General features: G+C 39.9%; 1 protein-coding gene across 6 annotated transcripts in view; it reads left to right on the forward strand.

Annotated features, from left to right (window-relative positions):
• The window catches only part of APP (amyloid beta precursor protein), a 256472-nt gene that overhangs the window by 160503 nt on the left and 68192 nt on the right, over positions 1-27777 (forward strand). For all 6 annotated transcript variants that reach the window (XM_036072762.2, XM_036072763.2, XM_036072764.2 and 3 more), the window contains 3 exons: positions 9830-9963; positions 15583-15657; positions 16352-16510. In XM_036072762.2, coding sequence (XP_035928655.1) covers positions 9830-9963; positions 15583-15657; positions 16352-16510 — 368 coding nt within the window. The remainder of the gene's footprint in view (positions 1-9829; positions 9964-15582; positions 15658-16351; positions 16511-27777) is intronic.

Consider the following 27777-nt stretch of genomic DNA (forward strand, 5'->3'; position numbering starts at 1 on the left):
TTGTTGTAGATAAGAATCTAAACCACAGATAAAAAAGAGAGAAATAAGAGGCTAAGAGCTTTCATTTTACTCATAAACTTGTGGATTTGAAAGCTTTATAAAATATTTTTCCTGTTTGAGAATAAAGTATCTGATGAGACCAGAGTTGTTTCTGACATTAATTTGGTGTCTGCCCATTTGTGTTTGTGAACAACAATTAATCTTAGATTAGTATGTAAATATTTATTGATTAGTTTATGTCTCAAATACGAGAGAATGATTTTTTTTCCTAGCGTTCTCCCTGTCAGATTGCATCTCAAAAGGCAAACCGACTGACTCCTTAATGGCATTTAATGTGACGCAGAGCATCATGCCAGCATTTAGTCAGCTGACTGCACCAGAGGGTCTGGCCAAAGAGAACAACAAATGACCCATCTTTGGCTCTCTTCTTGCAGCGAGTTGTGACATAGACAATACCTAAACCAAGGCTTCTCAACCTTGACACCACTGAAGTCTGGGACTAGATGGTTCGTTCTTGCAGTTGCTGTCCTGTGTATGGAGGATGTTGAGCATCTTCTCTAGTTTCTACCCACAAGATGCCAGTAATACCACCCCAACTATGATAACTTCAGCTGTCTCCAGACTTTGCCAAATCGTGTCCCGAGGCAGGGAGGGGCAAAATCATCCCCCCCCCCCACCCCCCAGCTGTTGAGAGTCTCTGATCTAGACTAGGTGAGCCCACATCTGATTCAAAGATATAACTAGGCTGGTGTAAACAAGCAGACTTCCCATGAACTTGAGGGCCCGTGGATGTGTTGAATGTCAGAAGCCTGTAGTTCTTGACAGATGTTAATGAATTTGTTAGACCACCATCCTGGCTCTCAGTGTGTACAAGGTAAGGTAGAAATGGCTATGCTGAATGTAGGGTAGTTAGAGGCCTCATAGTCTTTCTATTTTAATATGAGCACTACTAGGGAAACAGACTAAACCAGCAAACCCCTGGGTTGGAAGTCCATGGTTCCCCCAGGCACCATCCCCTTCCTCCTCTGTCTGTTTCACAGAATCCCAGCATATGCTAGAGAACGGCCATCTGTAGCGATGCCATGTGGCCTTGCCACACAGATCCCTTGGCATCTAGGGTGTACCTTGGGATCATGTTTACCGCCTTAGGGTCTCTGCAAAGGCTAGATCTGGCCTCATGCAGGATCCAGAAGGGGAAAAGATTGTTTTTTACTCATATCAAAATGGTCGAGATAGAATAGACTAATACACTTCCAGAGAATATCAAAATAATGAGGACATACCAAATCAGGCCAAATCACCATCCCCAAGTTCTAAGGCCGCTGCCTGAGAGGCTCATAATTTGCAAACTCACTGTGCAGCCTTTGAATGGAATGTGCCACCTTCACCCCAGAGTTGTTATATCCTGTTTCTAACACCCGGGCAGTCAGTCTTTGGCCAGACTTGAACCATTGTTCTCAATCACACTGTACTTGTTCTTCTGATTGCGAAATAGCAAATATTAGTTCCCATTAGCACATTCTTGAATACAAATGGAACTATGATATTTTTATAAGACTGCCAAGCATTATTAATAGTAATTAAAATCATTAAAAAGATGTGGGAGTGCATTAAATTACATGTCACATCAGTGGCAGTAAAATCTGTTAGATTGACACTTAGAAGCCACATCTTTGGTATCGGGAATGATCAGAATGAAAATGGCTTTTTCCTCCAAGCTATCATAGGGACAAATCCCTAAAATGGACAGGAATTGATTTGCTCAGCAAACGAGCATTAAAAAAAAAAAAAAAAAAAACTCATTTACTCAGAACAATAAAAAATGCTCATTATATATGTGCTCTGTTCTTCAGCTATTTCCAAAGAAGTGTAAGTAGATAGTTTAATAAAAGATTTGGCGAAAATTTTCCATAAAAGATCAGGGAGTGGATATTTTAGGTTTTGCGGGCCGTATGGTCTCTGTTATACATACTCAATTTGGAATCATAGCGTGAAAGCAGCTACAGACAATAGGTAAACCAATACAGCTGTGCTCAAAAAAAAAATATATATATATATTTACCAAAAGAAGACCAGTATGTCAGCCTCTGATTTAATAAAGCTATTACTTCTGAGCTCAGGATGTGCTGGTGCTAAGCTGGGTATTTGGAGGGACACCAGCCAAGTAGACCTGGTTCCCTGTTTCCAATAACTTGACAGTTTTATTGATGAGATGAGACCCAGGCGTGTGATAGGATTAAGTAACAATATAAAGTAAAATATACAAGTGTAGGGAAAGACTGGTGTGGAAGGCCAGAGCAAAATGAAATTGGTTTTATCCTTAAGACTTCCACAGAGGTTAACAGCTCTATCTGGCTTTTCCTGCTACAATTTCTTTGAAAGTAGATAATATTGCAGGTTCTGACTTTTTGAACTCCTCTGTTGAGTGTTGAGCAACTCTGACGGGTCATCTGTTTATGACCCACCATTTATGAAGCTGAGAATAGCTCCCAACCCCTGGACAGAAAACAGTAACAGAAGGGTGAGATGGTTCTGGAGGTCAGTTACAACTGCTGTTGCCTCCCATGTGGTTTTTAGATTCAGACTTGAAGTTGCTCTTAAATTTGGGTGCATGGCGCTAAATCGCAGAGAGAGATTAATAAAAATGACGCCAGCATTCATTCTTTCACGCTCCTTTCACATATTTGACAAAATTCCCACATCTAGGACATGTCCGTAAGACATAAAAAAGAAATGTGGCTTGGGGCGCCTGGGTGGCTCAGTTGGTTAAGCGACTGCCTTCGGCTCAGGTCATGATCCTGGAGTCCTGGGATCGAGTCCCGCATCGGGCTCCCTGCTCAGCAGGGAGTCTGCTTCTCCCTCTGACCCTCCCCCCTCTCATGTGCTCTCTCTCTCATTCTCTCTCTCAAATAAATAAATAAAATCTTTAAAAAAAAAAAAAAAAAAAAAATGTGGCTTGACTAGAGTAAACACAGCGTAGATTACATTTTTATTACCTTATGTCCACACGACGCATTGACAGTCTGTCAACTATGATCCCCTGACTATAAAGCCTGAAGCAAGGGTGTGGTGGGGGGAGAAGGGCCTTTGTTCTTTTTTCTTTTCTGTTTTTAGAGAGTCTGGACCCATATTTAAGGGTCACACTCTGTTTTCACATTACAAGTGGCTCTTCTCGAGAAGCCTGGACTTGGTGGATGTGATAAATATTTGAGTTCAGTGCCTGGTAGGGATTTTAGTTACTTTGGAATTAGAGAAATGGAAAGACTTTTTTCTTCTCGTTAACGTCAGGGTGGCCATCTGCAAGCTCTACCTTGTTTCCAGATTGAATTTTCACCTAAAATCTTTCTTTATAGGTTTATATTTCACCTATCTGCGAATGATCCTCATTGCCACCTCAAATATAAACCACAGCCATTTCAAGCCGCCCTGTTGCCGGCTCTGTGTTAAATAGCAGTGTTGATGATGAAGCAATGACTGGTATAGGTCTTAATTTACTTTCGTCTTCTCTTGTCAGTGCTGTAGAGATAAATTGCCTTTCTCCTGACGAAAGGAGACTAACCAGATTTTCTTGTTAGAATCTAGCATTAGTATATCGACCCAATGCCATTCACGGGCCTCTGTTTGGGGAAGCATTCTGCCTCATCGCCTGGTGTGGATAGTCAGAGTGTTTCTGTTTGAAGGTGGGGTTATAGCTCCTTTTGCATCCTGAGCCCTCCTTGACTATAAAAACGTATCTCCTCAAGATTGAGGAAACAAGCAAGTATCAAAATGATAGGGGCAATTTTTCATGATGTCTGTAGTGTTTCGACTCCATATTGTCTCTGCCTGGCATGAAATGGAATACTATGTAGTGATGATACAGTCGAAACTGAAATGAACTAAAAATGTGGCATAAGTTTTGATTTATTGGCTGAATTTGATCATGTCTGTGATACAGAGGTCCTCCAAAGAGGCAAGGGGAGTGATTTCCACTGCATTCTGAAGATAATACCAGTTTTCACTTTGTTTTGAAGTAACTTTCCTAAAAATTAATGAAGTTTTCTCAGGGGACATGCTGGAAGCGACATGTTTCATTGGCATCATGTCCCCATTGATGGTGGATGTATTTTGTTAACGGGAACATTGGGGGCAGCACCAGGGTTCATTAATAAACTGAAAGCAGTGGGGCGCCTGGGTGGCTCAGTCAGTTAAGCATCCGACTCTTGATTTCAGCTCAGGTCATGATCTCAGGGTTGTGAGAGCGAGCCCCACACTGGGGGGCTCTGTGCTGGGTGTGGAACCTGCTTAGGATTCTATGTCTTCCTCTGCCCCTGCCCCCCACCCCCCACACGGGGGGCTGGCTCGCTCTCTCTCCCCCCCCCAAAAAAATGAAATAAATAAATAAATAAATAAAATAAACTGAAAGAAAATGTGTACACACACCCCCTCCATCCACCAAAAAAGAAAAAGAGAGCTCTGATAGGTAGTAAGAGAGATTGCAATGTGAAGTGGAAATGTTGTGACATACATTGGTGCAAAATTACTAAAACTGAAATGAACTCTCACACACCTGTGAAAAGAATTTCTCTCTTAGTATCTGATTACCTTTGCAATGAGAAAAAGAAGCCAATCTGTGATTCATCTTATGTCTGGGGGGAGGGGGGAGGAGCCTTCCATGAGAACCCCTCACCCTCTTCTGCTTTGTCCCTCAGCAGACAGTGACCCTCCGAAAGCATTCCGTCACATCTTTCCCCTCCTCAAAACAACTCACATTGGCTCCTCACAGCCCTTACGTGATCCGTCCCCCCCTTTCCTTTCTGCCTCTCGCACTTCTCTCTCCCTTGCTCCTTCAGCTCTGGCCACACTGACCTTGCTTGTCCTGGAATTTTCCAGGCACACTCACCTCTTAGGGCCTTTGTGCTAGTTTCTGCGTCTCCCTGCAGCATTCCTCCAGCAGGTGACAGGGAAGTGGGGCTTCAGCTCTTTATCTACGCACGCCTTCTCAGTTAGACCCAGCCTGGCCTTTCACCCCCGGCTCCCTTTCCCCACACTCCTGACTCTTCCCAGCCCTGTTCTAGTTTTCTTTTTCTCCATAATACAAATCACATTCTAACAATGTGACTTATTTTTATCTGGGTTTTTTTTTTTTTTTGAGGTAATTGTTTCTCTCACTAGAATATAATTCCATAAGAACAGCGGTCTTTGTTTTGCTCGTTGGTTTTTCCCGTGTGTCTCACATTCAGTATGGGTGGTAATATTTGTTAAACAGAGGAATAAAGGAATGAACAAACACACTCAAGGTGGCATGGTCTACATCCGAGCTGCTGTCTCAGCTTTTCAGATAGCTCTGACCGTCCAGGGTTGCCAAAAAAAAAAAAGCAAGGATGAAGCTTTTATGGAAAGTATTAGTCATCTAGAATGCACTGAATTTTTGGAACCAGAGTGTTTACCTTGAGGCAGTAATGTGCTGTGAGCTGGAACTGCTTTTCTGTAGCATTTGTTTTTGCTTGGTATTACATTTAGATACCCATTCTTTATATTAAGGTATATCCTACCATATTTTACCAGGCTGTTAATGAGACTAAGAAAATCAGTATGAAGGTCATTTGAAAAGTTAAAAGCCCATGCATAGATGATGGCAGGCTGCTAATGATGTGGCAGCTAGAGGTTAAAACCCAGAGCTAAAGGTGTTTAACCCTGAATGTTTAGTCTAGTTTTCTGCAAAAGGGGAATATATCCAGCGAGCTTGCTTGCAGAAGGCACAGATGAGCCTGTCTGAGCAGGGGCCAAAGGCTAAAAGATGATCCAGCTTCGCGCTCTGTGGGATCTCTCGCATGACCCCTGTCTCATAACCCTACTTCTGCTGAAACGTTGGGTTGAGGTCATTTGCAAGATAGCATTCAGGGCAGGAACAGCTGTTGGATAGAAAATAGTTCGACAGATATCATAGCGAAGCATGTTTTTTGCCAATTCATGTTGTTCATTAACAAAAGCAAATACTTTCCGGTGCCCCAGACATATCGATGGATTACCTCTTTTCTGCTCTAAATATTAACTTTATAAGCCTTTTCATAGTTTACCTAATCCTAAATTCAGACGTATTTGTGGGTCAGAGATCTGAGGAATTAGGTTAAATGCACAATAAATGTAATGGAGTAATTTTTCCTTCCCCCCACACATTAAGTGAGGACACGTGGAAAGTGCCTCATGCAATAGAGGCTAATCAGTGCAGGCTGTTACTATTTGGCCAACTTGGAAATGTGAGCTGAGATCACAGTTTCTAAGGAGCCTCAGAGGTCTCTGGACAGGGTGAACTAACTGCTATATGGTAGCTTAAAAAAACCACAAAGTAAGCCCTCGTAAGGCCAGTTTGTTTCTACTTTCTCCATTGTGAAAATGACCTGTGCTTTAAATGACCTGCGATAAACAGCTTCCCATTCTTGTGCACCTTGGAACATTACCTGTCCATTCCTTGAGCCACTCTTTTCCCAAAGGAAGCACCTTGAAAGGGCAGGGACAAAGGGCACAGGTTTCCTGTCCCTGCCCCTGCCCCCTGTCCTCGTTATCATGCATCTGGCCTACCCTGGACTTTTATCACAAACCAACAGCTGTTCCTGGTATGATCATGTCTTTGGGATGTGGGGATATTAGAGAAGCAGAAGCCGAGCTCTATGTGCAAACTCCTCCTTAAAATGTTCTCCCCTTCCCCCTACCAGCTGCAGGGTAGTGATAATGAAATATTAAATTCATTTTCAGATATCAAGATGTACCATCATTCTTCTGTCCTTGACTGGACAGTGATCTGGTTTGCTGGTTGGTAGGAATACAGGAGAATTTCACTCAGGCTAATTGAGGTGGAGTGTTAGTGTGAATGGCTAAAATGCTTGAATTAAAGATTAAAAGAAAGACAGCTTCCTTTAAAGTCTTCAGCGAGAGGCAATAACAAGGGCCGCTTACAAGGATTTACTCGAAGAGAAATATTGGATTAAATGGAATAAATCAATAATACAGTATTTGTATTTATTTCCACGTGCCTAAAAAGAAGGCTTAATACTTGAAATATTCTTAATCCTATTAAATATACCTTGCATGCTCATTTCTCTAATATTCTTTTATTCCTAATACTACAAAGCTACATTTCAACATAAGTTAATGAGATTCTACTGACTCAGATTTCAGTGTTTATCTCCTTTCCATAAAACAATAGACAGTGTTTGCAAATCGTAAGAATTGGAGAAAACCATACAATTTGCCAGCCGTAAAAGTTGGGTGGAGAACTTTCCTACTTATATAGTAACTTCTGTAATTCCAGTTTTAAAAGAGGGTGCTGTGTTATGGTTATAACACTTAACAGCCAGCCAGCTATCTTGATCAGTGAAAAGAACCCCAAACATTCACACATTTTCATTTATTCAAAGTGGAAAATATGGTCTGCCTAATTCTGTCATCCTGCCGGATTGTACTGTGCCAAAAGAACTTTAACGTGTTCGTGTTTAAGCTGTACCCACAAAGATGAAAAAAACAATTAAAGCCACAGGAAACAAATTTAAAATGCTAAACATCACTTCCATTTCAAGTGGGGAACATTGATGAAGTTAAATATACTTGCATATTGATTTGCTTAAATTTATGCAGAAAAACACTTGCCTGTGATTTTCTTTTTTAAAAAAAAAAAAGGTTTTAAGTTGAAAATTACTGCTCAGTCTTAAAAATTCAGAACTCCTTTTCAATCATTTGTGGGCCTTTTATAGGGGTTATACCAAGATCTTTTAGAAAAATATATATTCTTTTTCTTGTAGGTGGTACCTCATGGTCCTTTGTGTAATTCATTTTCACTGGATGCGAAATAAGAGTAGCTCATTTTTTCTATGGTTTGCATAAGCTCTAAGATTTGAATGACGTGTGATAAGCGAAGGGAGAGAGAAGAGCACTAAGGACGTATATACCACCTTAATGCATGGGGTGGCATCTCGTTTTCCCCGTGCACGGAGGATGCTGGCTGAGAGATGAGGAAACGGGCACAAACTCATGTGACCTGCCCTGGGTCACAGATAGTCTAAGAAAGACTAAAAACAAGGTGTGCCTCATTGCAAAGCTTATTCTCCTTTTCCCCTTTCACTGCTCCCTCATCTACTTTATCTACCACACGGAAGATGGGGGCAGATGCTTTTTAATCTGTAATGCCCTGTGCCAGTCCCACACCTGTGGACTCACAATCCCCTGGTAGAGGCAGAGGGCTGAACACACAAATATTTTGAAAAATAACCCCAGGCATACACCCCACCTCCTTCCTTCCGCTTGAAAGCACCTTCTGTGTGGATACCTACACTACTCTTATTTTTAAAAAAATTATTACACAGTGATGAAAGAAGAAGGGAAGAATTCTGAGCAGATATTTCGCTTTAAAATTAAAGACCTTAATTATGTAACAAAAAAGCGTCTGGTTTTGGTTGAAATCTTGAAGCCTTTGGACTGTGAAGATTCCAGGGTTTTTTTCTCAAAGCATGTATAAGAGACATATATCTTAGAATTTCTTTTCAAGGGGCGCCTGGGTGGCTCAGTCAGTTAAGCATCCCAGGGCCCTAGGATCGAGTCCCGCATCAGGCTCCTTGCTCAGCGGGGAGTCTGCTTCTCCCTCTCCCTTTGCCCCTCCCCCTACTTGTGCTTGCTCTCTCTCTCTGGCAAATAAATAAAATTAAATTAAAAAAGAATTTTGTTTCAAAATGATTTAGCCACAAATACTTCTCATTTAAGTCCTCTTTGGGATATCATATCTCAAAGATGGTAGTCAATAATTAGATAAAAATCAGTGAAGAAAAATACTCAGAACTTTGGTGATATTTGAGTAATCTTTTGAATAAAATACTTAAGTTGATTTGACCTGAAAGCATAGTGAAAACACCTAATTTCACTGTTTTGGTTGAACATATTCTATTCTTTAAATCAAAATCTTTTTTTCCTTTTTTTTTTCTCGTAAGCTCATAAATGCTTTGAATTCCCACTAATCATTACTAATCTTTTGGAAAACTGCTTGTATAGGGCATTACAATTCACTCTGCTCATGAGTTAAAATATTTTTGTTTTATAGTACGCTCTTCAATTTTATGGATATTTATGTTTCCACATAATTTAGCAGTATATGCTGCAAGTCAGTCGCATTGCTTAGCAGTTTTAGTTGAATTCAAAATAGAAATTACTTCCTTTTTGACAGCTAGTATAATGAATCGGCTGACTGTTGTCAAATTTTGTGAAGGCAGAAGGGTCCTTTTGAATCCAGAGAGAGATTCAGAAATGCATTTATTGACGTTTACGGGGTTTGGGATAGTGTTTCAAACACTTTGTCACAAAAGATAGCTTTGAAATCAAGCTATCGAAAATATGTGGTGTAGAATTTACCTTTACTCTGTGGTGTGGTTATTCTGCAGTACACTGATTTTGAGATTTCTTCAGTGTCTGTAGGAATCATAAGGTGCAATATTGATAACGTATTTTACTTTGAAGTGTATTACAAAAGTTAATTTAGCAAGCATAGGGATCTGGGACAAAATGTCTGTTAATATTAAACACCGCCTGGTTTTGCTCTGTGCATGCCTGTTTTGCAAAGAATTTTAAATGTACCACTATAATCGCAGAATGGGCTGTTTTATAGATTTTCCTTCACCCTATACTGAAAGGGATGAAACATTTGTACTGTGCTGGGAAATGTCTCACGGTGTTCTCTTCAACAGCATTAACTTCTTGTATGTGCTTTCCTACTAAATTCTTTGTTCTGTAGTAAACGGAAAATATGGCTTTCTTTGAAATGATTGGACCTCTGTTTCTCTTCTCAAACCTTCTTTCTACTTTCTAGTTCCTACCACGGCAGCCAGCACCCCTGACGCCGTCGACAAGTATCTTGAGACACCTGGAGATGAGAACGAACATGCCCATTTCCAGAAAGCCAAAGAGAGGCTGGAGGCCAAGCACCGCGAGCGAATGTCCCAGGTAAAGTGACTTTTCTGTCCTTCAGTTTACAATAAAGGGGAAATCTGGACTTGGCCTCTGCCTTGGAGTCTCCCTGGGGGTTCTGTGGCTGATGAATGCCTAGGGGCAGGAGGAGTCTGTAATTTTAGCCAGATCTTTAAAGACATAAAGTCTTAGTTTTAAATGTTTGCTCTAAGGGTACCAGTTACGGGTTTTTAGAATCCTCCTTGAGCATGCCACCTAGGAGAGATGCAGTCACACTAAGTATAGCAGGATTTCATAAGCACAGATTAAATTATGTCTGCAGCATTCTCTCTGGTTTTATTACTTTGTGTATACTTAGCCCTGTAACCATGCTGTTGTAAATTAAAATCCCTTAAAATGATCTGTAGTAAAGATGAATTTTTTTTATTAGATGCCAAAGTATTATAACTTTGAACCTCACACTTCTTGCAAAGCTAATTCATAGGGCCATAGGAACTTAAAAGCAATGTGAACCATAATGATCTTTTGCCATCTTGTTTCATAAATGATCAATAATGCAACAGTGGTTCAAGACTGTGGCTTCCCACTCTAGAACAAAGCAATATAAGAAACACAAGAGATGGCATTTGGAACTAGAAGCTTTCTTGCTCTTGGTGCAGTGCTCTTCTCACTACATTGTCTGGCAAACCCTGGCTTGTTTGCTTGTTTTTTAGCAGATTCTTTATGAAACAAATTGAAAAATTTTTTTAAAACCTGACTAATTTATATCTAATAATATCAATTACAGTTTCTGATATGTCATACCAGTTTTTGGATATTGTATTTATTACAGATAAATATTAATTTTAGCCCTTTCTCAGATTATTCATTCATTCATTCATTCATCATTCATTCAACAAATATATATCAGCACTTCCTTGTCAATTACTGCCTAACTTGAAGCCTACAATTCAGAGTGAAAAAAAAAAAATAGGAAAAGTCAGATTTAAGGAAACATAAATGAGTGAATGAGGAAATCTCTCAGGTCAAAGTCAACCATTCCCTTTTTTGGTGTTAATATTCTATAGTAAATATCAGAAGGTATTACTAATTCTGGCAATATTTAGCACAAATACTTAAAAGCTTTCATAATAGACATTAAATAGGATTCATGAATGAGTCTGCCATATATTTTCTAAGATCACAGGAAGTCTTTAGAAGAGTGCATTAATTATGGGCTTTAATTTTCTGTATTTTCTGGTGTTTTGACATTTGAGGCCTTACTAACTCTAGGGAGACTGCCCCTCCCAGGGTTCGCCAATTCCTAGAGGTAGCAAATGGCTAGCCTTCGGGCACACCTTTCATAATCAAACCAACCTCTCCAAAGCCCATTTCCCCCGGATACCTTCTTCATCTTGCTCTTACACTCTGACCCACTGTCCACCTGCCCGCTTTAAGGCTAGGCACCAGACATCTAGGGACAGACCCTATACCCCTATACCAAAATTGTTCAAACCAGCCAAATCTAAGCCTGCTTCACCTGCTTACCCTGACTCGCCCACTCCTTCCCAAGGAAACCACAGACTCCTGGCTACATTTTCCCCTCACTTCCTCTGCCTCCTGACCCACACTGGTGCTTCTCCGCCTTCCTTCCCTCAGTGGCATTGCATGGCGTCTCCTCTTGGGAACTGTGTGTGAGTAATAATCTTTTCAATGGCATCTGTCTCCTGATCTGTTGACCTCACTATACTTGAATATAATAAAACCTATATTTTATTTACTTATTTTAATAAAATATGTATTTTAAAGCAACTGCTTAATGTATCTAGAAAGACACAACACAATTACTTTCTTTTTTTTAAGATGAGTGACCATGATGCTTGGATTTATTTTGGAATAATAACAAGGGAGGGGAAAAAGAGTTAAAATACTTTGGCTCTGGGGCGCCTGGGTGGCTCAGTCAGTTAAGCGTCTGCCTTTGGCTCAGGTCATGATCCTGGGGTCCTGGGATCGAGCCCCGCATCGGGCTCCCTGCTCAGCGGGAAGCCCGCGTCTCCCTCTCCCACTCCCCCTGCTTGTGTTCCTGCTCTCACTGTGTGTCTCTGTCAAATAAATAAAATCTTTAAAAAAAAAAAAAAATACTTTGGCTCTGGAATATAATATGCAATTATAGTTGTTGGCCATGATGAGAACCTAAAAGCAAGTTGAACTAGGAAGCCAGGTAGAGTGGAATAGTGTGGTTTCACCTGAAGGCAGTTCTTCTAGAAAACAGGATTTTTCATTAGGAAAAACACTGTTAAGAAAGCAGTTGAGTTGTATTTATTGCCCCCGAAATGGCATCTTTTAAACTTAAATCCTATCTCACTGTTTGCTTCTGAAGCTTTCAGAGCCTTCTTTCTCACTGGCCTCAAATTCCATTTCAGGGTCAATGAAGTCCAAAAACAGAATAATAAAAAAAGATAAACACTGAAAGCTCCCCTTGGCTTCTCCAGTGCCAAGTAACTTATTAGTGACTTTTTGATATACATGTCAGTTTCAGATATTCTAGATCTTTCCTGGAATAGTAACTTAGTTTTAGTTTAGCACATCTGTTTAACCATATAAATCTTTATGGAATTTCTTCATCTTTTAGTTATTAACTATATCTGACCTAACTTAAGAGATGCAGTCTCATTCCAGTGGTCACAGGAAAGAGGGACGCCTGAGATTAACACTTATCTTCATAATCAGTGGTACTGAATTCTGAGGACTGTTTGCCTTTGAACTTGCCTGCCTGCCTCTCAAATCTCTATTAGTATTAGTTGTCATTTTCTCTACAGCAAACAGCCAAGTCTTTGAAGAGCCATAAATCTGATGATACTGATACTTTTGTTCATTCAGTGGGAAATTGCTTTACAAGAATATATGGAGCAACCTGAGAATTTTAATTTATTTTTATTGTAATTTTTGTTACTATTTGTTTTCTTACGAATACAGAGATTTGGGGGGGGTGGTATTTGGGGGATTTTGGTATTTGGTTGTTGGGCGTCATAACTAAACTTGTAGATTTCTGTTGCCGTATGTTCTGAATAGTATCTAGCAAATAGAAGATTCTGAATAGTCTATAAATGTTTTTATATATTTATATATCCTATAATAATTATACATATTACTTATGGACTTAGCGGTTTTAATATATCCTTAAAATGAAATTCTTCAAAATGAAATTTGACCTTTCTCTGAATTTATTATTTTTAAGATAAGCATCGATATCTTAGGAATAGTCCTTTTCCTGTCACCAAATACAAGGAAACTTGGCTCACCTATTGAATTTGCCATTGAACAATTTTATATAATTATATATATAATTTATCTATACTTATATGTATATATAACATTATATATCTATATATAAATTTATATATTATATATAACTAGATATATTTATATAATTATGTAGCTATATAAGAATATAATTTATATAAATCACATATATATATAATATATATGTAATTTTTATATTTTATAATGGCAAATTGGGCCATAGATGATAAAAACATGGTCCTTAGAGCCACAAAGATCTTGGTTTATATCCTTCTCCATTTTTTTTTTCCTCCATGACCTTGAGCAGTTGACTTAATCTGGTCCATAAAATGGAGATCACCATAACTAATCCCACAGATTTTATAAAGCACTTAATACAGAGTCTGCTACGTAGCAGATCTGCAGTAATGTTACCTAGTATTGGGACACCTCAGTGGTAGCCATTGTTCAGAGAGATGTTGAGCCTACAGTGTGTGTTTATCTTGCATTACATAGGCCTAGGGTGATGGTATCAGTGAATTGTTTTCTTTGTGAGGGTATAGGATATTGTTACATTGCTCTGAAAATCAAATTCAATTTCATTGTTTATTTTCAATTTATTAACCAGATAAATCTCTCTAATTATTCCATGTATTTCCCTAGCTCAAAGTTTACAGGCCAGGTTCTGAATGTGCAAGGTGGGATGGTAAAAATGTAAAGATATGCAGGAAATCAGTTTTCACATTCCAGTAAGACATTTGGCTTCTCAAACTAATTTTGAGATTCCTTGCCTGAAGAGTTCATGGTAGAGTACTGCCACTGTGAACATTCTCAAAGCAGGAAATTGAAATATTTTTATTGCAAGCTGCAAGCCTTATCTCATCCATAAAGCAAAGGTAGCCTTCAGTAGCCCCCTCCCTACAGGTGCCCTTCATTAACTCTTAGAGACTCCGAAGCATCCAGGACAGTATGTTTCTTTTCTTTTGTATTCTGTTCTTACTCATAGCAGTGGGGCATTTGTTGTAATTTTGTTGTGACCTTTTTAAGTTATTTTTTTACATGTTCTTCAAGTATAGTAGAACATTCACTCCATTCTATTTTCTCCATAATTTCATAAAAAGAACACAAGGAAGCTAGTCTTGTATCATATACAGCAAATTAATGCTAGATAATAAAATAACTAAATAAAAACCCACACAGTGATTTGATGTTTTATCTCATAGAAATTCTCTATCAGTAGTTTTTTATCCAAGTCTCTCTCTCTCTTTTTTTATCTTGAAGGATGTCAGAAAAATCCATTCCTTAGGGATAAATACCCATAAATAACAGGCTCTTGTAGTACAGAAATCAGGTTCTTTCATGCTTTGTATGTCTGCAAAATATGCAAGTACACATCTGTCAGCAGACCGTTCTATTGCTTACTTGATCTTCTGCTCTTTATTTCGCCTGTCTCAGTTATGAGTTGCACTTAAAAAACCTCTGCCTGACAGCGAGTAGTACACTTGAAAAGGAAACGCAGCCGTAGGTGGTTAAGAATTTAGTATCATTTCACTTCAACAACATGCAGAGCTGCAGACCTCTCCTCTTGGCATTCAGGTCAATGAATGAACCTCTCTCAGGGTAGTCCTGGGTCAACTTCAAGGACGAGAAGAGGAAGCTTTCTTTCCCTATCAAACAGATTAGCCTGGTTACTAAATTAGCATTACTTGTCAAAAATGCGTTTTGCTATGTCCGGAACATTATAATATGTACTGTCTTGGAATTTCTGGAGATACTTCGGGTATTCTTTGCTGTTCATGATGGGGGTTGGTCAGCAAAAGGCCCTCACTACCCATCAGTGGCTCTGAGGAATTCTGACAATGGAGGCCTTCTCTTCCTTCCTCCATCGTGTACTTCTTTTTGGTAGTGTGTTCGTGACATGTGTGCACACGCATAAAATGTTCATGCCTTCCCCTGCTTTACAGTTTGAAATTTTATAACTTGCTTTCACAGAAGACTAAAACTAACGCACTCAATTTAATGGTGGAAATCCTTGTTCAAGAAATACACACACACACACACACACACACACCTTTTATGAATCGTTGACATCTGTGCACATCAAACAAAATGACTTTCAGCCATTTCTGAGGAAAAGAAAAAAAGACCATCTGTGTTTCAAAGGGCCATGTTCCTTCAGTAAACGTGATCATTTATGTTTAATATACTGCTACGATAGATGATTTACATCTTAGCAGGAGGTCAAATAAATCGTTCTGAGATAGGACTGGAATGGGATCATTTTTTGAAAATGTTTAAAATGTCAAGTTCAGAAAGAAAATAATCTTTCATTAAATATAAGTTGGAAAAAAAAGAACTGATGATTTTAAATTCAAATGTTTTCTCATTTTGTAGGTCATGCGAGAATGGGAAGAGGCAGAACGACAAGCAAAGAACTTGCCTAAAGCCGACAAGAAAGCAGTTATTCAGGTAAAACCCAGGCCAGTTCTCCACCCAGCAGTGCAGGCCTTACACATTTTCCAGCCTCTCTGGAGGATTGTTCGTATTCCCATCAATTTGGACTATTGCTCATCATTGTCCAGTAATTCAGTTTCTTAAACCTTTCCTTATATTTGCTTTTAATTAGCTCAAGCCATAATTCATTTCCATAAAACTCCTATTGTTACTTGCCGTCTGCTTTTTATCAATCATATATTGTTTTAATGGCCAGAATCTGTTGCTGATGCTTCCCTTGACAAAAATTACACCATGATTAGAATTTGTAACAGGAACTCCTCTCAAAAACTACCTCCAAGGAAACTGTGATTCTCCTGGTCGTTTTCTGAAATTAAAGTACTTTGAGTAAAAGAGGAATTTTTTTTTTTTTTTTTGCAACAGAATTCAGAGTCTTAAGAGCACAGAAATTTATCCTGTGTTATGGTTAGTCAAATCCGGCTTCAGGGACCATATAAAATAATGGTTTACGGTGAGAAATCAGGTTTGGGGATGGGGTACTGGATAAGGGAGGAAGCCCATAAAACATGCTGAATTAGTCAAAATGTGGGCATGACCATAAATCTTTGAGTGAAATGAAATACGATGCCCCTCTGGAAACACTTGGATTTGCTGCCCTGTCCCGCGTGCTCCGTCCCCGACTGACATGTGCATGTGTTTGCAACGGCAGCACTTCCAGGAGAAGGTGGAGTCTCTGGAGCAGGAAGCAGCCAATGAGAGGCAGCAACTGGTGGAGACGCACATGGCCCGAGTGGAAGCCATGCTCAATGACCGCCGCCGCCTGGCTCTGGAGAATTACATCACTGCTCTGCAGGCCGTCCCCCCTCGGGTAGGTCTCCCAACTGCCTTCAGGGCACTGCACACACGGGCGGCCTGGGGGCCCTGGGGACCCTGGGGACCAAAGGCCACGAGAAAGAACGTGACAAGTGTTATGAGCACCTCAGTTCACCTTGTCCTGGAGGTTATGTTGTGGGGTCACGGGGTAGCTGCCTGCACAGGGTCATCTCAGCGCTGTAGAACTCACACCCTTCCACAGAGCGGTCAGACCTCCCAAGCCAAGTCAGGCTTCCCAAGTGACTCACCGCGCAACACCTGACCCAAGTTGACATGCTGCGGCGGTGACATTTCATGGGCCAGCTGAAGTCAGGGAACCACAAAAGCTGGCAAGATTCTTAGAAATAACCAACTTGCTTCCTCATCTCATGACCTGTAACCGAGTGTCATGAAGAGTTGGGATTTGGCCGAGTTGTGAGGATTTTTAAAGTCCTAACAGGAGCTAGACCTCAAGTTTCCTGCTCAGAGCAGCATCCATAGTCTCCGAGGGGAAGCCCGAGTCAGTCATGGTGTCAGCTTATGTCAGGAGGCTTATTTGAGGTTTTCAGCAATATATGCGCAGAAAGGCTTACCAAGCAATGCAGGTACATCTCCTCAATGAGGCTTCATGGGAGAGCTTACTTTGGACATAAGAAACATTCTGTGCATTATGTCTGTTTGTTCTATCTGTTACTGAGTAAGAGACATTAAAGTCTCTGACATTTTCTCATGTGATGCTATCGGGTTTTGCTTTTTGTATTTTGAGGCTTTGTTTTTAGGTGCATAAACATTCAGAGTTGTTATGTCCTCCTTCACCTTCCCCTTCTCGTTACGAAATGCCCTTCTTCTCCCAAGTAATATGTTTTGCTCTGAAATTACTGTGTCTAATATTAAAGGTATTTCAGCTTTATTTTGATTAATGTCATCATAGCATATCATTTTTCCATCCTCGTACTTTTATTTAACCTACAAGCATTTCTTGTAGGCAGCATATAGTTGGATCTTGCCTTTTAGTTGAGAAGAATACTTCTTGAAATTATGGATACAGTTATACCTAAATCTGTCATCTTGCTATGTTTCCTGTTTGTCCCATATGTTCTTTGTCCCCTTTTCCTCTTTTTTTTTTTTTTTTTTGCCAAATTTGGACTAAAAGAACGTTTTTTGTTACTTTCTTTTGTAGGGTCTTGAGCTGTTAACTTGTTATTTTGTTATTTTACTATTTGCCTTAGGGTTTTAGAAAATATTTCTTTTTTTTTTTTTTTTTTTAAAGATTTTATTTATTTATTTGACAGAGAGAGAGATAGCGAGAGCAGGAACACAAGCAGGGGGAGTGGGAGAGGGAGAAGCAGGCTTCCTGCCGAGCAGGGAGCCCGATGTGGGACTCCATCCCAGGACCCTGGGATCATGACCTGAGCCGAAGGCAGACGCTTAACGACTGAGCCACCCAGGCGCCCCTAGAAAATATTTCTAACAGTTCACAATATTATACCAGTACAAATGATATTATGCCATTTCATGTATATTAGAAGAACCTCATACTCAAATTCTTTCATTTCCTTTTTCCCAATCTTTAGGCTGTTGTTGTCATACTTTTTCCATACTACATTATTGTTAATTTTCTTTTAAATGGTAAGTTATCTTTTAAAGAGTTTTACATAATAAGAAGAACATTTACCATTTCTGGTGCTCTTTATTCCTTGCATAGATCCATCTGGAATTATTTTCCTTCTACCCAGAGGACTTCCTGTAAAAATTTTTTTAATGCATGTAGATGGGTAAAGAATTCTTTTGCTTGAGTGTATCTGAAAAGATCTTTATTTCACCTTTGTTTTTGATAGACATTTTTGCTGGGTATAGAATTTTAGGATGAAGTTTTCTTCTTCAGCCATTTTAATGATGATATTCCATTGTCTTACTTGCATTGTTTCCCACAAGAATAGTTATATCCTTTGTCTCTGTAAATAATATATCTTTTTTATTATATTTTTTTCAGGGAGAGGGGGAAGTGGGCAAAGGGAGAGAGAGACTCTTAAGCAGACTCCACACCCAGAACAGAGCCCGATATCATGACCCTGAGATCATGACCTGAGTGGAAATCAAGGGGCAGATGCTTAACCGACTGAGCCTCCCAGGCACCCCTATCTTTTTTTTTTTTTTTTAAATCTGGCTGCTCTGAAGATTTTCTCTTTATCACCAGTTTTGAGTAATTTGATTATGATGTGCCATGGGGATTTCAATCAGCCGTTAACCCCATCTGGCTATTTTTCATCTCGAACATTTCATATCTAGAAGTTTAGTCTGGTTTTTGTTTGTTATTTTTATATATTCCATTTCTTAAGTTTTCGAACCTGTGGAATGTATTATATATAGTAACTTGTAATATCTTTGGTTGCCACCTCTAGCATCTGTGTCAGCTTTGGGTCGATTTGATTGATTTTTTTTTCATTATATGTGGTATTTTCCTTCATCATTTCATACCTAGTAATTTTTTATTGGCCATCAGACATTGTGAACTTTACCTTGAGTGCTGGGTACTTTTATATACCTCTATTCTTGAGCTTTGTTCTGCAGTGTTGTTAAATTACTCAGAAACAGTTTGAGCCTTTCGGGTTTTGCTTTTAAGACTTGTTAGGTTGGGATCAGAGCAGTTATCAGCTTATGGCTCCTTCTTCTCCAATATGGAGGTTAGGATTCTCCTGAGTAATCCACCATGAATACTGTGTTTTCTCATCTGGATGGTGGGAACAGGTGCTATTCCTGACCCGTGTGAACACCAGGCACTGTTGCCTCTAATCCATTTGGATGGTTTTTTCCCCCCGGCCTCGGTTGGGTTCTTTTACTTGCATGCCCTGATCATTACTCAGCCACTTTCTCAAGGGGCATTGCATGCAAATCTGGGCAACTCTGTCCTCCCAGCACTGTCCTGCGATTACTGGCTGCCTTCGTCCTTCTAGACTCACTCACCTACCTTAACTGTGGGGTCCACCAGGCTCCAGCTGGTCCTGCACATGGAGTGACAGCCTGGAAATGCATGGCGACAAGCTTGAGGAGTCGGAGGGCTCATATCATTCGTTTCCCTTTCCACAGCATTCACTACCTGCCACCTGATGTCTAATATCTTTTAGAAACATAGTTCTGTCTATTCTGGTTGTTAAAGGCTGTCCGGTAAATCTGGTTCTCATTACTCCATCTTGGCTGAAAGGAGCAGTCTGCATATATTATGGAACAAAACCAAATAGCCACCCACTTACACTGATGCCCCTTATTTTGATTCTTCTTTTTCTGCTGACATTATAGCACAGAAAGCTCTGAGGAACCCTAAAAGAGCTTCCGGTACTCTTACAGATGGTGAGACAGGATTGACCCTGTTCCACCAATGACGTCACTGAGATCGAGTGTCTGGTTCAGGGTGACACCGCTACCCTGGTTAACGGACAGGGTGGAGCTGCGAATCACAGCTGACCACCACAGTGCCCTCTTACTAGACCACGCTTCCTCTCTGAACAAAAAGCTTTAGAAAAAGAATATCACATTAGCATTTTCATTTTCTAGTCAGAAAAAAAAAATCTCTGTCCTAGCACTGTTCAGTAAAATTCTGTTTACATGCATTTGGAGAAAAGTCCCTTGACTCCTTGGTCCTCTTTTTATAGAAGACTCAATTTTGGGGTCAGAGCCATTGGGATCCTTTGCCAAGGCAGGGCAAGGGGGTGGGTGTTGAGACAAGAATCTTAATTGCTGACATTTAGTGGAGTGTTCCAGCCAAAAGTCCCATCTCCAAAGGAGGGTCTTTGCTATGTGGACATTGATAGAGCTAAATATAAGATGAGGACTGAATGGAGTCCTTAACAAATGCACGTTTCAGAAGTTTCAGTTCCACCCAATCTGCCATCACAAGAAAGACAGTGATGAGAAGAATGTTTGCCAAAGCTTCCTGTGTTACCCGGGGGGATCATTTCAGACTGGTCATAATCATGCTTGTTCTGGGCCTGTCGATTTCTTCCTGTAGAATTAAACATCATGTTTATTTGAAATAAAAATTAAAGACTGGATTAGGGAGAACTATTTTACTGTCCAAAAAAATCAGGGGCACCTGGGTGGCTCAGTCAGTGAAGCATCTGCCTTTGGGTCAGGTCATGATCCCAGGGTCCTAAGATGGAGTCCCACGTTGGGCTCCCTGCTTCTCCCTCTCCCCCTCCCCTTGCTCGTGTTCTCTCTCTCTCCCTCCCTGCCCCCCTTCTCTCTTTCACTCTCTCAAAAAAATAAAATCTTAAAAAAAAATCGGATTGTTGTTGACTGATCCAAGAAGTCTATTGAATTCTTACCTAGACATGCATAAAACTTTCCCATGTAATAAAAACTGGGGCTGGATAGTCACAGGCCTACAATCTTGGCATTACCTGCCATTTCTGTTAAGTTAATGAGTGTTTTATTTAAATTTTATTTTGAGTGTTTAATGCATAGCTTGATACGGCACTTAGCTCTGCACTTTGGAAAAATGCAAGAAAATTCTAAGTCCCTTTTTAAGAACTTTTCTGTATTGCTGTTGAAAGACAAATCAAAAAAAAAAAAAAAATCAGGAGTGTGCCCGTTACTGTCTGAGGAACGTCATGTCTCATATTGGAGCCATAAATAAATTTTTCTGAGATCTTCATCATACTTAACACAGTGCCTAGAAAATATGAAATATTCAGTAAATGTTAGCTGAATATAAGGAAATGAATTAGTCAAAGTTTTCTTTTCCTGTGGATTCTACAGCTGAGAGCACCTTCAAAATGATTATCCCATTAACGCTGACCATATTCCACCAGTCCCAGCCTTTGCCACATGAGAATCTGAAATAACATGGATTGTTTCCATGGTCTCTCTGAGGCTGAGGTTTAATCCATAATTTTATCTACATTTTTCAACTCGAGCTTGGAAGTATTATGTGATGATGTTTTTGTGCAGCTAGAATGCCTTGCTGTACTATGAATTTCATTTATAAGTCTCCATGTCTGTGTGTGTTTTATGTTCTAAATTTCCTCTTTCATGAATTTTGTGCCTGCCGGCTGATCCAGTAAATGGGCAATCTACAAGTGCTTTGTTTGAAGTATACGTAGAATTTTGCAGTATCCAAATACTTCCAATATTACAAGAGATGAAGCAGTTGCATTTTCCTCAGGAATAGTTTGGTCTTTGCGCTCAGCATAAACTCTTAATCTATAGCAGACTAGTGACTCTTCTAAGGATCGGCCCCTTTAATTTTTTTCACTTTTCTTAAAGTTTCCTTGGAAAATCAGAGTTATCCTTCCCCCCAACCCCCCGCCACCTCCCAAGAAATGTGAAATTCCTCTCCAGAGTTGCATCACACAATGGATCACTACCAAACTCAAGTACTTCCTAAAACTAAATTATCATTATTCAAGACTTCTACCTGTGCTTCTGACTTCCTACTTTCTCAGAGCTCCTATCAAGCAACTTACAGCCTCATGAAAGATGAGCTAAGTATGGTCTGAACCTTCCTTTTTGTAGCTGTCAGGATTCTCCTTCCTAGATGGAGAGAAGACAATGATACCGCCTGACTGTCCAACATTCTCTGCAATCTGGAGGGCAGTTAGCCTTAAGCAAACTGCTGTGCAGTTAAACTAAAGGCTAGATAGGAAATTCTGTTTAAAATAAGGCTTCCCATGGTAGGCTTAGGTGTGGGAAAACTCAGGAGCTCCTAATTAGTAAGAACTGAAATGTGTTAAAAGATGAGAGACGAATTATAAAAGCTTTCTTTGTAATTCTGAGCTTTTTGGTATCTTTATAGATAGGATGTTAAATCTCCCATTAGACAACATCCTAATTATTATCCTGACTGCAACAATTCTTTCTTTAAGATTCATTTATTTATTTATTAGAGAGAGAGAGCGTTGGGGGGAGGGGTGGGGAGAGAGAGAATCTCAAGCAGGCTGCTTAATTGACTGAGCCACCCAGGTGCCCCCTGACTGCAATGACTTTTAAGCATTTTCTACGTGGAAGTGAGAATTAGAAAATGTTTTCATGTATATCTGTCTTGTCTCTGTGCCAGTGGTGTGTGTTGTTTTTATTTCCAGTGTCATAATTGCAGCCATCTTCACACTAAAATTAGTTTCATGCTTATATCTGATACCTCACATTCAGATTCTCAACATTCAGTTGAGGGGGAAGAAGAAAATTGGCACTTTCTTTAGCACCAACAGCTTTGCTTTCTCATTTCTGATTAGTTTGACCAAATGTTAAATTTTCCTGAGATTCTGGAAAACTGCCACATAGAATTCTTTGGTAGAACATTAATGTAATGATCTGTGAGATTTATCATCAAAGAACATGATTTGTCCCAAGATGGAGATTTGGTGCATTCTAACAGCAGGGCAATAAATGTTCAATAAGAAGCAAAATAAAGGACAGAGATTAATGGGTGCAAAATTGAGGTGCTTAACTTGGCCATTTTAAAAAAATTTTCAAAAAAAATAAAAAATACAAAATTTTCATGTGATATTGCAAACTCTCCTTCTCCCTACAACTCTTCATTTTCTGCTAATCACTTTGGGTCAAAAAAGAGATGTGAGCATTTATAGAATATGTGTAGAGAGCATGTATCTACGTGCCAGGGTAAGTACGGTACAATCCGCACCTCAGTATAATGGATGGTAAATAAGGTAAAAAGTATTTGCCTAGTTCTTAATATCGAAGGCACTGAAACAGAGAAATCCCAAGATGTTTAAGACATTCTTCCCTCAAGATTTTGATACAACAGAAATTTTGTAATGCCGATCTGAATATACTTAAAAGACTGCTATGTTGAAAATCACCTTTGAGAAATGTAAATAATTATCTTATGCCTTATATATTTTTTTTTTTAATTTTTTTTTAAGACTTTATTTATTTGAGAGAGAGAGAATGAGAGACAGAGAGCATGAGAGGGAGGAGGGTCAGAGGGAGAAGCAGACTCCCCGCCGAGCAGGGAGCCCTGTGTGGGACTCGATCCCGGGACTCCAGGATCATGACCTGAGCCGAAGGCACTCGCTTAACCAGCTGAGCCACCCAGGCGCCCTATCTTATGCCTTATATATTTATTATCCATCCATTCATCATTCACTTTTAGTTGAGATTTGTAAAAATTGGTGAGCACAAGAAGACTCATTGACTTGAGAGCTTTTAAAGACAGACCCAGTAACAAACAGATGGAAAGGAAAACAGGAGGATTAGCATTCATTGAACAAAATCCTGTAGACTATGCTGAGTGGTTTGTTGCCTCTCAGTATGACCTCCTTAACCTCGCTTTGACTTTTTACCAGGCTCAATAGACAGATCTTCTAAAGACCAATGGAAAGTATGTAAACAAGAGACACCAGTGCTTTCTGTTTTTAATTGAATTAAGTTAAATAGAAAATTATGAAGTATGGGGCGACTGGGTGGCTCAGTCAGTTGTGCATTCAACTCTTGATTTCGGCTCAAGTCATCATGATCTCAGGGTTGTGAGATCGAGCCCTGCATCAGGCTCTGTGCTCAGTGTGGAGTCTGCTAGAGATTCTCTGTCTCCCTCTCCTTCTGCCTCTTCCATCCCATGCTCTCTTGCACTCTCTCTCTCTCTAAAAATAAAAAATAAAAATCTTTTAAAAAAAAAAGAAAATTATGAAGTATGTAGGAAAGGTATTAGCTTGAAAGCTGTCCTGTGCCTCTGAGTCCATATTCATCACCAGATTCCCTCCACAGCAAGCCCTCCTTCATCACTGCCTTTAAAGTCAAAACAGCTCATCAAATGCTGTCAAAACGTACAGCATCGGGATGCCCTATCTCATTCCAGCATAGGTTGCATGTACAGATTTAGAGGTTGATATCTGTTTGCATTTCATCCTTCAAAATCAAAACCCATTATGAAAACAAATATTTCATTTTTACAGACAACTGCATAATAGCACATTATTTAATGATCCACAGGCCATTACCTGCCAGGCACTATAGACATCTACCCTGTTAGAACAGATAGCAACGAGGGATCTTCTCCCAAGAAACATGTATGCACACACACACAATTACACATGGGTTTCAGGGAGTTCACTTATTTTGTGAAGCTCATCCACTGATCATTTTAAAAATCCTAAGTTGTATTTGTATTTATATAAGCTTTGTCTCAAGGATTTTCACATTAATGTTTCCACTAGGTCAAGGCACTGTGGTTAGCGGGAGTATGACGAGAAGGTGAAATTAAATATAAATGTCCATATCTCTGAGCATGGTGTAACCAGTTAGAGGATGTGGGAAGCAAAAATGCCAAAACTTAAGTATGAATATGCAAAATTAAAACATATTATTGTAACTCTCTTCTAAAAAGTCAAGATTATGTCCCAGTTGGCGTTTGTCGGGTGATCAGACCGTTCGACAAATCTTTTCAAAGGTCTGTGGTATACTTTCAAGCATCCTTTGTTTATGGTTTCTTCTGCAGTTCTCTGGGCTTTGCCTTCTGAATTATATTAATCTGTTCATCATTAAGAGCTTTGGCATGGCTCACTGCTTGACTAAAAAAGAATTGAAGACCTGCCCTGCAAGTCCAGGGAATTTCTGGCCCTTCTTTGCTCTCAGCTTGGTTGATCTAAGCTCTGTATCCAGTGTATGCTAGAGTTGGTCCAAAAGTGTTGATCCTGGGCTTTGGGTCAGGTCCTGAATTCCAGTCCTGTATGCTGTCTTCACTGATTTATAGCTGTGGTCCGTGTAACTCTACTCTCAATATTCTGACACCAAATGTATGAGATTTTTTTCCCCTCACATTAATTCTGACACTAACAGCCCATCGTAAGCATAGGCCCCATAGGTTAAGGGCCCAGCTCAGTCCTATCAGACTGTCCTGTATTTCAGACTCCAATACCAAGTGTCAGGTTTTTTCAACACACATTTTTCCTTCTGACCAACCGGCCATGAATCAGGGGTTCCCATGACCCCGTCCTTAGGTTTGATAATTTACTAGAACAGCTCACGGAACACAGATCAGTGCTTTATTTATTGTTAGCAACTTATTATAAGGGACGTAACTCAGGAATGACCAGATGGAAGCCATACATGGGGCAAGGTATGGGGGGAAGGAGCTTGCATGCCCTCTCTGCCTGCTGCTCTCCTCGTACCTCATTGTTCTCACCAACTAGGAAGCTGTCTGAACCCCTTGTGAGGGGTTTTTTCATGGAGGCTCCATTAGGTAGGCAAGACTGACTAATTCCCTGGCCCTGGTGACTAAACTCAATTTCCAGTCCCTCTCCCCACCTGAAGGACAGAGGGTGGGGCCGAAAGTTCCAGACCTCTAATCACAGGCTTGCGCCCTCTAGCAACCAGCCACCATCCTCCAAGAGTCCCTGGGTTAGCGTACCAGAGACAACTCTTCATCACTTCAAGGGTCCTTAGAGGCTTTTGTGGCAGGAACCAGGGATTAAGACTGAATATTCTGACAAAAGATGCCCTTGTCACTCAGGAAATTACAAGTTTCAGGAGCTCTGCGTCAAGGACTAGAGAAAGATATTAAATACACATTCCTTATTATGTCACAGTACCCCAAATCAGTTACGTCTGAGAACTAGCAGAATATCCTGAAAAAAACTATATACAGCCCACCAGATTTAACAAGAAGTCACTAATTATGAATGACAGAGTTAAAACCATCCTTATTGTCTGTATTTTATAGATTTCAGCACCTGTCTTTAATTCCCAGGTCTGCCATCTATATAACCTATCACTTGGAATACGTGGCTTAATGAAAAGGACTCTTCCTCCTTCATTTGCAAATTGGGGTTAATTGTTCTACTCTTTCACAATTGGGATTGTTCTAGCTTTTGTTAGCCATATTAGAAAAAAAGATTAATGGAAGGTTGAAATGAGATTATGAAGTAGTAAGATATCTTCCTCCCTAAGAAAGACAAGCTAGAATATGTTGTTAGGACAGAATATGTGGAGGCTTTGTTGCCGAGTCCCTATCAGGAAGTCATCTGCTTCCCTGTGGAGGAGGGAAGGGATGGAAAGACGACTTTCTGTTCTGGGGGCCGCCATGTTCTATGATAGCACAAGGCCAGAGGCAAAGCAGTTACCTGGATGTGCCGGGAAGGGGTGATTCTAATGCCTCCCTGTTATCAAGCCTGGAGACACAATGAATGGGGGCAGTCACAAGAAACCTGTCCTTTCCTCAGTTGCTTCAAGACTTCAGGGTTCAACTTGGCACAGGATTGTCATTGGCCTTCTTATACGCCTTTTTAACTACAGAAACCATGTATGCGCTCTTCTGAAGAAATGTGGATGAATTTTGCAGTGAACTTTAAAAATTTAGCTCAACTCGTAGCTCTAAAGACGAACACGGCTGTGATCCAAAGGGTCCCGTGAATGCTTCCCTGAATGTCTTTTTTTTCCTCCAGGTTTTTCTTACAACAGCGGGGGTACTTATGAAATGCTGAAATTCTGAGAGCCAAAGTGGCAAAATAAACTTAACAGAGACCATGTCAAGCAGACGAAGATTTAACTCTTAAGATTGTTTTTTTAAAAACTTGCACAGAAATTGTATACATTTTGCATTTGTATATGCTTAAGATTTCTTGAAATCCAGGGTACCTGGGTGGCTCATTCGGTTAAGCGTCTGCCTTCTGCTCAGGTTATGATCTCAAGGTCCTGGGATTGAGCCCCGCATCAGGCTCCCTGCTCAACAGGGAGTCTGCTTCTCCCTCTGCTTCTGCTGCTCCCCCCTGCTTGTTCTTTCTCTCTCTCTCTCAAATAAATACAATCCTTTTTTTTAATAAAAAATTTAAAAAAAAAAGATTTCTTGAACTCCAAGACGTAGAACTATGAAAATAACAGCCTTGAACCTGTTTTCTGAAAACAGGAGAGATTTGTGTTTTCTCGATAGATGATTAACTTTCCTGGTTACAGGGTTGGAAACCACTGGGATGCAATTTAATGCTCCCAGAGAAGTCTTTCTGAATAAGTCCCTAGTGACCTGGAAAGGTTAGGGTGCTCCTCATAAAGTGACTCATTTATTTCTTCCTCCTTGGTGGGATTACACTCAGGACCTTTAAAGGCTCATGACATATAATTCCCTCTTGTTAGAAAATGTTTTAAGACACAAGTGTCTATTATGATAAGATGCCAGATTTCTAGATCAAGCCTAAAGCTACAAAATGGAACAATAGGGCCAATTAGTCATGTTTTAATATACCTCCCACCTGAACGCTACGCATTCAGACACGATTGACATTGAATCAGTTAAATGTATGTGACTGACCCCAAGCCCAGGAACACCAAACATATAAA

Source organism: Halichoerus grypus, chromosome 1 (genome assembly GCF_964656455.1).
Source record: "Halichoerus grypus chromosome 1, mHalGry1.hap1.1, whole genome shotgun sequence".
In the NCBI taxonomy this organism is placed as follows: Eukaryota; Metazoa; Chordata; class Mammalia; order Carnivora; family Phocidae; genus Halichoerus; species Halichoerus grypus.